This window comes from Scyliorhinus torazame, chromosome 3, assembly GCF_047496885.1.
Source record: "Scyliorhinus torazame isolate Kashiwa2021f chromosome 3, sScyTor2.1, whole genome shotgun sequence".
Taxonomy (NCBI): domain Eukaryota; kingdom Metazoa; phylum Chordata; class Chondrichthyes; order Carcharhiniformes; family Scyliorhinidae; genus Scyliorhinus; species Scyliorhinus torazame.
Window position 1 is genome coordinate 5648276 of NC_092709.1, and position 13449 is coordinate 5661724.

At 45.8% G+C, this 13449-nt stretch overlaps 2 protein-coding genes across 4 annotated transcripts in view; one reads left to right on the forward strand and one right to left on the reverse strand.

The window, feature by feature from the left end:
• pkd2 (polycystic kidney disease 2) overlaps positions 1–7391 on the forward strand; it is a 75404-nt gene extending 68013 nt beyond the window's left edge. For 2 of the 3 annotated variants that reach the window (XM_072495224.1, XM_072495223.1), the window contains 2 exons: positions 5024–5171; positions 5963–7391. In XM_072495224.1, the coding sequence (XP_072351325.1) occupies positions 5024–5171; positions 5963–6190 (376 nt within the window). In that variant the 3' untranslated portion in view covers positions 6191–7391. The remainder of the gene's footprint in view (positions 1–5023; positions 5172–5962) is intronic. The other variant, XM_072495225.1, reaches the window with a different exon arrangement.
• A 2380-nt stretch (positions 7392–9771) lies between these two features.
• Positions 9772–13449, reverse strand: part of LOC140408226 (broad substrate specificity ATP-binding cassette transporter ABCG2-like) — a 119176-nt gene continuing 115498 nt past the window's right edge. Inside the window, exons 16-17 of the mRNA XM_072495159.1 lie at positions 11002–11102; positions 9772–10180 (exon numbers count right to left, since the gene is read on the reverse strand). Coding sequence (XP_072351260.1) covers positions 10033–10180; positions 11002–11102 — 249 coding nt within the window. The 3' untranslated portion in view covers positions 9772–10032. The remainder of the gene's footprint in view (positions 10181–11001; positions 11103–13449) is intronic.

The window sequence follows — 13449 nt, forward strand, 5'->3', positions numbered from 1 at the left end:
CCTCTGACTATCCACTCTGTCTATGCCCCTCATAATTTTGTAGACCTCGCTCAGGTCACCCCTCAACCTCCTTTGTTCCAGTGAGAACAAACCAAGTTTATTCAACCTCTCCTCATAGCTAATGCCCTCCATACCAGGCAACATCCTGGTAAATCTCTTTTGCACCCTCTCTAAAGCCTCCACATCCTTCTGGTAGTGTGACCAGAATTGAACACTATACTCCCAAGTGTAGCCTAACTAAGGTTCTATACAGCTGCAACATGACTTACCAATTTTTATACTCAATGCCCCGGCCAATGAAGGCAAGCATGCCGTATGCCTTCTTGACTACCTTCTCCACCTGTGTTGCCCCTTTCAGTGACCTGTGGACCTGTACTCCTAGATCTCTTTGACTTTCAATACTCTTGAGGGTTCTACCATTCACTGTATATTCCCTACCTGCATTAGACCTTCCAAAATGCATTACCTCACATTTGTCCGGATTAAATTCCATCTGCCATCTCTCCGCCCAAGTCTCCAAACAATCTAAATCCTGCTGTATCCTCTGACAGCCCTCATCGCTATCCGCAATTCCACCAACCTTTATGTCGTCTGCAAACTTACTAATCAGACCAGTTACATTTTCCTCCAAATCATTTATATATACTACAAACAGCGAAGGTCCCAGCACTGATCCCTGTGGAACACCACTGGTCACAGCCCTCCAATTAGAAAAGCATCCTTCCATTGCTACTCTCTGCCTTCTATGACCTAGCCAGTTCTGTATCCACCTTGCCAGCTTACCCCTGATCCCGTGTGACTTCACCTTTTGTACTAGTCTACCATGAGGGACCTTGTCAAAGGCCTTACTGAAGTCCATATAGACAACATCCACTGCCCTACCTGCATCAATCATCTTAGTGACCTCCTCGAAAAACTCTATCAAGTTAGTGAGACACGACCTCCCCTTCACAAAACCATGCTGCCTCTCACTAATACGTCCATTTGCTTCCAAATGGGAGTAGATCCTGTCTCGAAGAATTCTCTCCAGTAATTTCCCTACCACTGAAGTAAGGCTCACCGGCCTGTAGTTCCCTGGATTATCCTTGCTACCCTTCTTAAACAGAGGAACAACATTGGCTATTCTCCAGTCCTCCGGGACATCACCTGAAGACAGTGAGGATCCAAAGATTTCTGTCAAGGCCTCAGCAATTTCCTCTCCAGCCTCCTTCAGTATTCTGGGGTAGATCCCATCAGGCCCTGGGGACTTATCTACCTTAATATTTTTTAAGACACCCAACACCTCGTCTTTTTGGATCTCCATGTGACCCAGGCTATCTACACACCCTTCTCCAGACTCAACATCTACCAATTTCTTCTCTTTGGTGAATACTGATGCAAAGTATTCATTTAGTACCTCTCCCATTTCCTCTGGCTCCACACACAGATTCCCTTGCCTATCCTTCAGTGGGCCACCCCTTTCCCTGGCTACCCTCTTGCTTTTTATGTACGTGTAAAAAGCCTTGGGATTTTCCTTAACCCTATTTGCCAATGACTTTTCGTGACCCCTTCTAGCCCTCCTGACTCCTTGCTTAAGTTCCTTCCTACTTTCCTTATATTCCACGCAGGCTTCGTCTGTTCCCAGCCTTTTAGCCCTGACAAATGCCTCCTTTTTCTTTTTGACGAGGCCTACAATATCTCTCGTTATCCAAGGTTCCTGAAAATTGCCGTATTTATCCTTCTTCCTCACAGGAACATGCCGGTCCTGAATTCCTTTCAGCTGACACTTGAAAGCCTCCCACATGTCAGATGTTGATTTGCCCTCAAACATCCACCCCCAATCTATGTTCTTCAGTTCCCGCCTAATATTGTTATAATTAGCCTTCCTCCAATTTAGCACATTCATCCTAGGACCACTCTTATCCTTGTCCACCAGTACTTTAAAACTTACTGAATTGTGGTCACTGTTACCGAAATGCTCCCCTACTGAAACATCTACCACCTGGCTGGGCTCGTTCCCCAATACCAGGTCCAGTACCGCCCCTTCCCTAGTTGGACTGTCTACATATTGTTTTAAGAAGCCCTCCTGGATGCTCCTTACAAACTCCGCCCCGTCTAAGCCCCTGGCACTAAGTGAGTCCCAGTCAATATTGGGGAAGTTGAAGTCTCCCATCACAACAACCCTGTTGTTTTTACTCTTTTCCAAAATCTGTCTACCTATCTGCTCCTCTATCTCCCGCTGGCTGTTGGGAGGCTTGTAGTAAACCCCCAACATTGTGACTGCACCCTTCTTATTCCTGATCTCTACCCATATAGCCTCACTGCCCTCTGAGGTGTCCTCCCGCAGTACAGCTGTGATATTCTCCCTAACCAGTAGCGCAACTCCGCCTCCCCTTTTACATCCCCCTCTATCCCGCCTGAAACATCTAAATCCTGGAACGTTTAGCTGCCAATCCTGCCCTTCCCTCAACCAGGTCTCTGTAATGGCAACAACATCATAGTTCCAAGTACTAATCCAAGCTCTATGTTCATCTGCCTTACCCGTAATACTTCTTGCATTAAAAACATATGCACTTCAGGCCACCAGACCCGCTGTGTTCAGCAACTTCTCCCTGTCTGCTCTGCCTCAGAGCCCCACTGTCCCTATTCCCTAGTTCTCCCTCAATGCTCTCACCTTCTGACCTATTGCTCCCGTGCCCACCCCCCTGCTATACTAGTTTAAACCCTCCCGTGTGACACTAGCAAACCTCGCGGCCAGGATATTTATGCCTCTCCGGTTTAGATGCAACCCGTCCTTCTTATATAGGTCACACCTGCCCCGGAAGAGCTCCCAGTGGTCCAGATAACAGAAACCCTCCCTCCTACACCAGCTGTTTAGCTGCTCTATCTTCCTATTTCTAGCCTCACTGGCACGTGGCACAGGGAGTAATCCCGAGATTACAACCCTCGAGGTCCTGTCTTTTAACTTTCTGCCTAGCTCCCTGAACTCCTGCTGCAGGACCTCATGCCCCTTCCTGCCTATGTCGTTAGTACCAATATGTACAACGACCTCTGCCTGTTTGCCCTCCCCCTTCAGGATGCCCTCTACCCGTTCGGAGACATCCTGGGGTCTCCTGGATTGGAGGCCCCAGGACGGTCTCCAGCAGCTCCTCCTCCTTCCGGGTGCTTGTGGGCCCTTGGGAGTGGGGTGCAGCTGCAGTAGGATCCAGAAACTTCATTGTCATCTGAAGCTACCAGTCCTGGAGGCCCACCATTGTTTGAACCATAGTTAAATCCTCCGGACTGAGACATGCTTCTGAGCTCTCCTGCCATGGTTCTGAACTCATGCCCCAGGCTTCCCACTGCAGACACCACCCTTGTAGTTTGGACTGGGTGTCCACGCATTGCCACACCATCTCCTGTGACAGAAGGCTTTGGGACTCCTCCATCCGGCCGTGCTGTCGCAAGAGTGTCACTGGCTGCCCCTCCTGATAGTCCCAGCTCTGCTTTTGCATCTCAAGCAGCGAACATGGTCAGAACATAGCTGAGTCCTGGGAGCTGTCCGATCCCTGGGATGTTCCTGCCTCCACCTGAAGATGTGTGGCTCACCAGATAGTGACTCAGAACCTTGCCTGCTAAGGTCACTGACTGAGGTGTGTGTCTGTGCGATGGTGGATGGTGTGGGTGATAGTGGTGATGCTTCACTATGATCCTTCCCCGAGATCTCCTCCAAGGTTTTGTTCAGTGTGGACAGTGGGATACTGATGATAGATGGGCCTGGCTCCCCAGTGATCCTGTAGGACAGGGGATATGGTATTAGTACATGCCATGGACAAGGGTTTGAACTACATACAACTCATTTGGTCATCTGGATGACGGTGCAGTGGCCCCTCACTTCCCGCAGGCCGGCTTCTGTGCGAGCTCCATGGCGCTCTCGTACGGTTTCAGGATCTTCAGCTCGGGGCATTCAACCACCCGTCTTCTCTCACTCGCAATAGCTCACGCAGTCGCCTACTGCCGGAATTGAACCTGGTGCTGTAAGGCAACAGTGCCAACCACTGTGCCACCGAAGGGGAACGTTTCACAGGACTATGAGGAAACAGTGGGGAGGGAGCAGTGATGCAGTTTCACATCTATCACCTTGCTTCAGTGCCTCCCCTAATGTGATCATGGACAGGGGGAGCTCTGAACCTGCTGAATTGAGGAAGCTGCAGAGCCCAACATGATGGTGTTCTCATCCATTGTCCTGTCCATAGAGTCACTGCCAAGGTGAGTAGTTGCTAATTAGGAGTGAGGGTCTTCACCATTTTGTGTCCATCTCTGTTGTCTGAAAATACTGAGGCAGGGATCAGCTGGTTCAAGCAGGGCCAGGATTCAAACCATCTCCGTTCTCGAATGGAGCAGCCAGGCTGTTGAAGACCATTTGGTGAGAGACCACTTTCCATTTCAGAGGAAATTGCTGTTTAAATCCTAAATGTGTTCTTACATTAAATGTTTTTAAATCGATGGTAGCACAGCGGTTAGCTCTGCTGCTTCACAGCGCCAGGGTCCCAGGTTCGATTCCCGGCTTGGGTCACTGTCTGTGCGGAGTCTGCACATTCTCCCCATGTCTGCGTGGGTTTCCTCTGGGTGCTCCGGTTTCCTCCCACAAGTCCCGAAAGACGTGCTGTTAGGTGAATTGGACATTCTGAATTCTGCCTCTGTGTACCCGAACAGGCGCCGGAGTGTGGTGACTCGGGGCTTTTCACAATAACGTCATTGCAGTGTTAATGTAAGGCTACTTGTGACAATAAAGATTATTATAATTATTACTTAAGGAGTTTGGGGAATAATAAATGGATTTAAGGGGAAACAGATGAGGGAGAGCGGAATTGACGGATGAACCGATGGGGATGTGAAGTGGTGTAGGGGGAGGTTCATGTGGAGCATGGGTTTAATGATCTGTTTCTGTGCTGACAATTCTATTTACTAACCGAGGCTGTTTAAAGCAGTTGCTATGATAAATAACCCAGGAGTTAGTTTGAAACCAGATTTCTATCTAATGATTTGATTCCCTGATGCTCAGGCTGGTGAGGCGTGTGGACCGCATGGAGCATTCCATCGGGAGCATTGTGTCCAAAATCGATGCAGTCATTGTTAAACTGGAGGCCATGGAGAGAGCTAAGCTGAAAAGGAGAGATGTGCTGGGCAGATTGCTGGATGGTGTTACAGAGGTGAACCTATCTAATTATTGGGTGGCAAAGGGGATTTCCCTGCTGCTAACAGTTTAATTGTGCAGGCCATCACTATCACCTTGTTCAGCAACAGAATACTTTAATTCCCTCTCACCCAGCCAGCCCCAAATAAACACTTCTAACATTTTCAATTTGATCAGTGGAAACTACCTTTAGAACAGTTTCTCATTGTCATCGGTTGACTTTTTACTGAATGGTTTGATGCTGCAACAAGAGATGGTTCAATAGAGTAAAACAATAAATAAAGAAAAAAAGTATTCCCTCTGCCAAGGGAGTCCAGAAGAAGGAGGCATAACTTTAAAAAATAGACAAAGGCTGTTCAGGAGTGATATGGGGAAGGACTTGTTCACTCAAACACTCGAGGAAATCTGGAACTCTTCCCTAAAAAGCTGTTGTGGCTGGAGGTCAATTGGGAATTTCTGGAGATTTGGGGGTGGAGGGCAGGCAACCCAGGGACTCGCTGCCGCCCAGACCAGTTTTGGGCTTCTAGAATGGACAGCTGCATCGATTGAATAGCAGAACAGACTTGAGGGGCTGAGTGGTCACCTCCTGATCCAATATTCTGAAAATAATGATGTAAAGGAGTTGAATTGATCGCATCAGCTCTGAACATCCCCCTTGCCCTTGGTAAGTGAATCGCAAGCTAAAAATCGGCATCTGAAAAACGCAGGAGGGGGGAAATGGAAAGGAGATAACAATGTTGATCACTTTATCTGTTGGGGTGCTGACACTCCAGGATGTAATTAAGGAAATATCCACTTGTCTCGCAGGATGAGCGACTGGGCCGTGACAATGACATTCACCGAGAGCAGATGGAGCGTTTGGTGCGTGAGGAGCTGGAGCGCTGGGAGTCGGATGAAACAGTGTCACAGCTGAGCCAGCACCTTGGAACTCCTCTGGGAATAAACGGTAGATCTCGTTCCCGCAGCTCCCGGCCATCCTCGTCTCAGTCTACCGATGGCCTGGAAGCCGGGGGGATAGGGGGCAGTCACGTTTAGTCTATTAATTCCAAGGGCAGTCGATTCCTCACATGTATCACTGAGGCAGTTTGACAGACAGCTCATCGGTATTTTTATCTTTTTTAAAATCATTGTTTTCACCACGTTGAGCTTTAACCAGCTGAGCTTGAATTATTGCACACATTTTGGGATGAATCACGAAACATGCAATCATGTGTTTTTATAAAGTATGAAATGCAGGAATTGATTGTTTAATGCACATTTCATCAAGGAATTCAAAATTTCAGAGCATTTTGTTAACCATGCTTTTACTGGCAAAACTTAAATTGGGAACTGTAATGTGCCTGCAACTAAAAAGATTAATTGGCTAAATCCATTTTGGACAAGCTTGTGAACTTCCAGCTTTCACATAAGATTGGTCACAAGGAAAAGTTTTAAAACTGTTCAAGCCGAAGTTGTAAACCATTACAGTCCAAGCGTCTCGGAGTGACTTTCCTTTTCGTGCCTTATCACACTTCAGATGTACAATGAGCTGCTGCTCCTCCGTGAGGGCAGAGATTGCATACATGTAAATGTTACATAAGTGAATGTTTAAGATTATTTGGAAATGTTTTTTGAATATTCATTGACACAAATATTTGCACAGGTGGCTTGGAAACTCTGCCCTTAATCTGATGAAGCAGAGAACAAAAATTGGATGTTTTTCAACAAAAAAAACTAGTTTTAATTAAATGGTTACATTTTTGAATAGAGAAGGAAAATGCATTTACCAAATGAAACATCTTGTAAGAAAATCTTTTTACCTATTGGCTACTTTTCCTAAATAGCCTAGGTTTGACATTACTTAATGTTGAACAAGAATTTACTTGTACCTATTAATGCATCACACAATTTTCATGAACCAAATAAAGCCGATTAATATGTGATGTGTAGGACCTTTTAACAAACTTCATTTTGAAGTGCATAATTTCATGGGATATCCATGTTGTGTCTTGACGCTGTGCGTGCCGATGCATAAAGTGTGTAGTTGTGTAGAATTTATGTTTTCTGCATTTTATAATCTCAAGTATTCAGCTTAATCTACTCATATGTGATGTAACTCCCCATTTAGTTTTTAGAACTTTGTGGTAGAGGTACAACTTTTGATAGACTGCAAGGCCTCCATCATTGAGTATGGATTTTATATGTCACCAGCCTGTTGTATTCAAGCACTTAATAAACAGTATCATTTTCTGCAGAATTTAATGGTCTTCCTGTGTTTTTCACATATCCAATGTAAAGGGGGTGTGCAGCAGAAATTGTGTTTGAAGAATTAGAGCCAAAGAAGGTCATCTGCCGCTGAAATTGTTTCCTAGGGCAGCACGATGCTGCAGTGGTTAGCACTGCTGCCTCACGGCGCTGAGGTCCCAGGTTCGATCCCGGCTCTGGGTCACTGTCCGTATGGAGTTTGCCATTCTCCCCGTGTTTGTGTGAGTCTCGCCCCCACAACCTAAAGATGTGCAGGGTAGGTGGATTGGCCACGCTAAATTGCCCCTTGGGGAAAAATGAAATGAAATGAAAATCGCTTATTGTCACAAGTAGGCTTCAAATGAAGTTACTGTGAAAAGCCCCTAAATGAAATGGGTACTCTAAATTTATGTAAAAAAAGAAATTGTTTCCTGACGCTATCATTTTAAAGCAAAATTTTAAATGCTAATTTCCCCCCCCCCCCCCACACCTTAAATTTTGTATTTTTCTTTTTGAGGCAACATCACAGCCATTCGCTTAGTTAGCTCAATGTCAATTGATGCTTTGGAAATGTTTCTAACCATCTGCTGGTTTGTGATTGATGCTCGTATTGGAGTCAATGTTTAACCAGATAAATGTGATGAATACTTTGCTGATGTGACCGAGCACGTATGATATTTAACAAGCTGATGTTAAATCAGGGCACATGATGTGGGTTTTCTCTTGAGCTGCAGACTGGGTCAGCTCCGAACTCCAGGTGTATTGCAGGTAAATTTCTAAACGTTTAAGGGCAGTCAGGTGATTTCTGATTTTGCTGAGCCAGTTTCTGTTAGCGTAGTCACCTCGCCTTCCTGTAATTGAGTTTTAATGATTTACGGCCATGTGAGCTTGTAAAATTCAGCTGAAATATTTCAGCTCTCATTTCTTTATGTAGACTCAACTGGCTGTGTTCATTTCTGTTTAAAATCTTGGCAGGCAGTGGCTGTGAGGTGGTCTTCAACCCCATGGTTATGACTGGTTGTGTTCCATCTCTCTGTCTCTCTCTCTCAGGCCTGCATCATCTGTTCTTGCCTCTGACCCCAGCCACTAAGATTTTATTTTCATGTTTCCAATTTCTACAGAAGGCTCTGATTCATTGTTGGAGATAGGGTTTAGCAGGATCGGCTGCTATATTAACCAGATTTGTTCAGGCACTAGAGGTTTTGGCAATTGTATGAAAAGCAGTCTGGTTATCATTTACAAAATGGACAGCCTGCTGATAGAACCGGTTGCGTGGCGACAATCTTAAAAAATATATTGGAATTGGAGAGAATGCAGATTGATACTGGGGCAAAAAGGTTTAATTATGGGCATAATAATAATAATCGCTTATTGTCACGAGTAGGCGTCAATGAAGCTACTGTGAAAAGCCCCTAGTTGCCACATTCCAGCGTCTGTTCGGGGGGGGCGGTACGGGAATTGAACCCGCGTTGCTGGACTTGTTCTGCATTACAAGCCAGCTCTTTAGCCCAATGTGCTAAACCAGCCCCTGCACAGTTTGTATAGAAGCACGTTTGAAATGAAGAGCCCGGCCATTTGGGAATGAAATCGGGAAGCTGCTTCTCAGTCTGTGGAAATCGCAACTCTCTTTCCCCAATAAGTGACTGCAAATTTATAAATGTCTTTCCTGCCATTTGAAACTGTTGACTGCTGCCTTGTCGAATTAGCATTTTTGAGGTGAAGCTAATCTGAATCAGTTTTCCCTTTATGGAAAGATCAGAGCTGAACCGTTAATTCTGTTCCCCTCACCAAAGGTGCTGACGGACCTGCTGAATGTTTCCAGGTGGGGATGTGACTACACGTTAGATGCTGTTTTCATTTTTATTGAATTGCCATTCATTCAGCTTTAACATACCAGTAGGGCAGCACGGTAGCACAGTGGTTAGCACAATTGCTTCACAGCTCCAGGGTCCCAGGTTCGATTCCCGGCTGGGTCACTGTCTGTGCAGAGTCTGCACATCCTCCCCATGTCTCTGTGGGTTTCCTCCCACAGTCCAAAGATGTGCAGGTTAGGTGGATTGGCCATGATAAATTGCCCTTGGTGTCCAAAATTGCCCTTAGTGTTGGGTGGGGTTACTGGGTTATGGGGATAGGGTGGAGGTGTGGGCTTCGGTAGGGTGCTCTTTCCAAGAGCCGGTGCAGACAAATGGCCTCCTTCTGCACTGTAATTTCTATGAAATCTATGAAAGTGCTATTTGGTGTGTGAAAGTACCAACATGCTCATAGTCCGAGACTCACTTAGCCCTGCTGGTTTTTTGCCTGTTTACTAGCCTCGTAATCTTCATGTAAGGGTAAGTTAGCACCTTTGTTATAGAGAAGGCTCTCACCCAAAAAGCAGCGAAATTTGTGGCCAAAATAAACATATTTATTAATGTACAAGTAAATCATTTTAAAAAGATGAAGCAAATTTCTATTTCTGTCGCTCCTGATGTTTGGTAGCTTGAATGAATCCGTACAGAATTTTCTGCCATTTAGACTATATCTGATAAATCCCCTGTTCAGCAATGTTGAGGAGGCAAAGTGCCCAGTTTTGTATCCCGCCCCTAGGTTCAGCAATAAATTTCACAGTGCGACACATGGTTAACCTCAGGAGGCAGGGCAGCCCGGCATATGGCTCATGAACGTTTCTTCATAAAGACGAGTTTCAAGTATGCAGTGCTTAGGAATAAAACAGTCAGTAGGCCCAGTCCCAAATGATTCTGCCACAGGTCCCATGAGGTTGTACCAATTCCCATGTCCTGAAGGTGCTGAACCCCTGTGCAGCTGGAATGAAAAAAAAGAAAAGAATCAAATGGGACATTTACAAAAGAATTTTAGATCTGACCGTGTTTGTAGCACGGAAGTAGGCCCTTGTTCCTGACTGGCACCTGTGCTGTTTATACTATTCATGCGCCACATTCCATCTCTCCTAATCTCACCCTATCCGTATATCCTATTGTTTATTACCTAGTTTTTATCCAGTTTGCCCTTCAAATCTATACTCATTCAGCATTACTCCCTGTGGGAATATCTGGGTGAAGATGTTTCCCCTGAAATCCCTGTTTGATTTATTAGTATCTCATATTGATTTTAAAAAAAATTTAGAGTACCCAATTATTTTTTTCCCAATTAAGGGGCAATTTAGCATGGCCAGTCCACCCACCCTGCACACCTTTGGGTTGTGAGGGCGAAATCCACGCAGACACTGGGGGAATGTGCAAACTCCACACGGACAGTGACCCAGGGCCGGGATCGAACCTGGGACCTCGGCGCCACAGTCCCAGCATATGTATCTCACATTGATGACCTCTAGTTCTGAGACATTTGTCTGCCTTATTGAATTGCCCTAATTCCTAATTACATTAATGCTAGATTCTGTGCTGGTCACACAGACATCCAACTCAAATGGTGTCAAGAGCATGGCCTACGTGAGGATTTCAATCCCACAGATTTGTGCTCGGGACCGAAAACCTCCATCTTCTCAGTTCTAGTGCCCTTCGAGTAAGCCTTTTTTTGCACCTTCTCTGTTTCTTCTCTCTCTTTCATAAAATACAGACCAGCACTGACAGGCGAACACTGACCCATTATAATGAATAATAACTTACAGGATCTTAATTGGGGTAGGATTTGGGCAGTGACAGCCTGTCCCCATATCCGAGACGTTGTAAGAGAAGTCCAGGCCCACAAATTCGTTAACCATGAGTGCCTAATAAACAAATAATTACAAGTTACAATAGGAACCAGCAGTAGGATTTGCAGCACAGAAAAGATAGTATTTTATTATTTGCAAACAGCCACTAAATAGTGGAACTGGTAACACAGTGGTTATGTTAATCCAGAGAGCTGGGTGTAGGGGCTGCAGGGGTGACATGAATTCAAATTCCAACCGTGGACTTTTAATTCAGTTAATTAAATCTGGAATAAAAAACTCGTCTCTGTAATGGTGACCATGTAACTATTAGATTGTTAGGTTCATCATTCTCCATGAAGAATTCATAGAATCCAGGGGCGGCACAGTGGTTAGCACTGCTGCCTACGGCGCTGAGGACCCGGGTTCAATCCCAACCCCGGGTTGCAGCCTGGGTGGAGTTTGAACATTCTCCCCGTGTCTGCGTGGGTCTCACCCCCACAACCCAAAACGATGTGCAGGGTAGGTGCATTGGCCCTTAATTGGAAAAAATATATAATTGGGTACTCTAGATTTATTTTTTAGAAGGTCATAGAATCCTTGTAGTGCAGAAGGAGTCCAGCGAGTCTGCAGTAGCCCTCTGAAACAATACTCTATCGCGGCCCTAATCTCACCCCCCCCCCCCCCCCCCCCCCCCCCCTAACTCCACCTAGATCATGGTCAAATCCACCTAACCTGAACGTCTTTGGACTGTCAGACGCTGACACGGGGAGAAAGTGCAAACTCCACACAGTCAAAGAACAAAGAAATGTACAGCACAGGAACAGGCCCTTTGGCCCACCAAGCCCGTGCCGACCATGCTGCCCGTCTAAACTACAATCTTCTACACTTCCTGGGTCCGTATCCCTCTATTCCCATCCTAGTCATGTATTTGTCAAGATGCCCCTTAAATGTCACTATCGTCCCTGCTTCCACCACCTCCTCCGGCAGAGAGTTCCAGGCACCCACTACCCTCTGTGTAAAAAAACTTGCCTCGTACATCTCCTCTAAACCTTGCCCCTCGCACCTTAAACCTATGCCCCCTAGTAATTGACCCCTCCACCCTGGGGAAAAGCCGCTGACTATCCACCCGAGGCTGGAATCAAACCCGGGTCTCTGGTGCCGTGAGGTGCCACCGTGCTGCCCCCAGGAAGGAAGTCTGCTGTCCTTGCCCAATCTGACCTACATGTGACTCCAGAACCACAGCCATGTTGTGAACTCTACTGTTCTCCAAAGTGACCCAGCAAACAACTCTGTGATCAAGATGCCCACCTGGAGATGGGCAATAAATGCTGGGACGCAGGCTGCTTTAGCAACGTCAATGGAATCTTGCACTAACTTCCTAGAAAATGTTTACTTTATTCTGTTTCCAAACCTCCTGGTCGATTGACTTGGCAGTTTTCTTAAATTATTGCGGAAACTCATAATAGCATAGGTGTCTGGCAGATTGAATATCAATTCACAAAACAATATAAGATGAAATTCCAAGTTGGTCACACAGATAACCAAGTTGAGTGGAATGGGAAGTTTTCTTATGAGGTAAGGAAGGTCTGTATCCATTGGAATTTAGAAAAATGAAAGGAGATTTTATTGAAACGTACAAGATCCTGAGGGGACTTGATAGGGTGGATGCCGAAAGGAGGATTCTCCTTTTGTATTGTGACGTGTACCGGGGTACAGTGAACAATATTGTTCTGGGTATAGTCCAGACAGATGTTCCATACATGAAAAAACATAGGACATATATAAATACACAATGTACATACATCGACACAGGCATCAGGTGAAGCATACAGGGTGTAGTACTACTCAGTCATAAGAGGGTCATTCAGGAGTCTGGTAACAGCGGGGAAGAAGCTGTTTGTGAATCTGTTCGTGCATGTCCTCAGACTTTTATCTCCTGCCCGATGGAAGAGGTTGGAAGAGAGAATAACCCGATGAGAGGGATTTTTCCTTATGCTTCTTGCTTTCCCAAGGCAGCGGGAGGTGTAGATAGAGTCAATGGATGGGGAAAGACCAGACTAGGAGACATAGCTTGCTAATCAGGACTCTTCCGTTTACGATAGAGATGAGGGGCATTTCTTTCTATTGAGTGTCATGAGTCTGTGGAACTCTTCCCTGGCGAGGTAGAGGCAGGGTCATTGGCAGAGCTAGCTCGATTCCTGACTGATGAGGGAGTCAAAGGTTATCAGGGGTAGATGGAGTGGAGTTGAGGCCCAATGCAGTCAGCCATGACCTTATTGAATGGTGGAGCAGGCTTGAAGGCCTGAATGGCCTCCTCCTCCTAATTCATATATTCGACTGAATAGTGTCAATAGCATAGCGAGAAAAGAATCTAAATTATAGGGTGATGTACAGGGCTGAAAATCTAGGGAATAGATTGCAA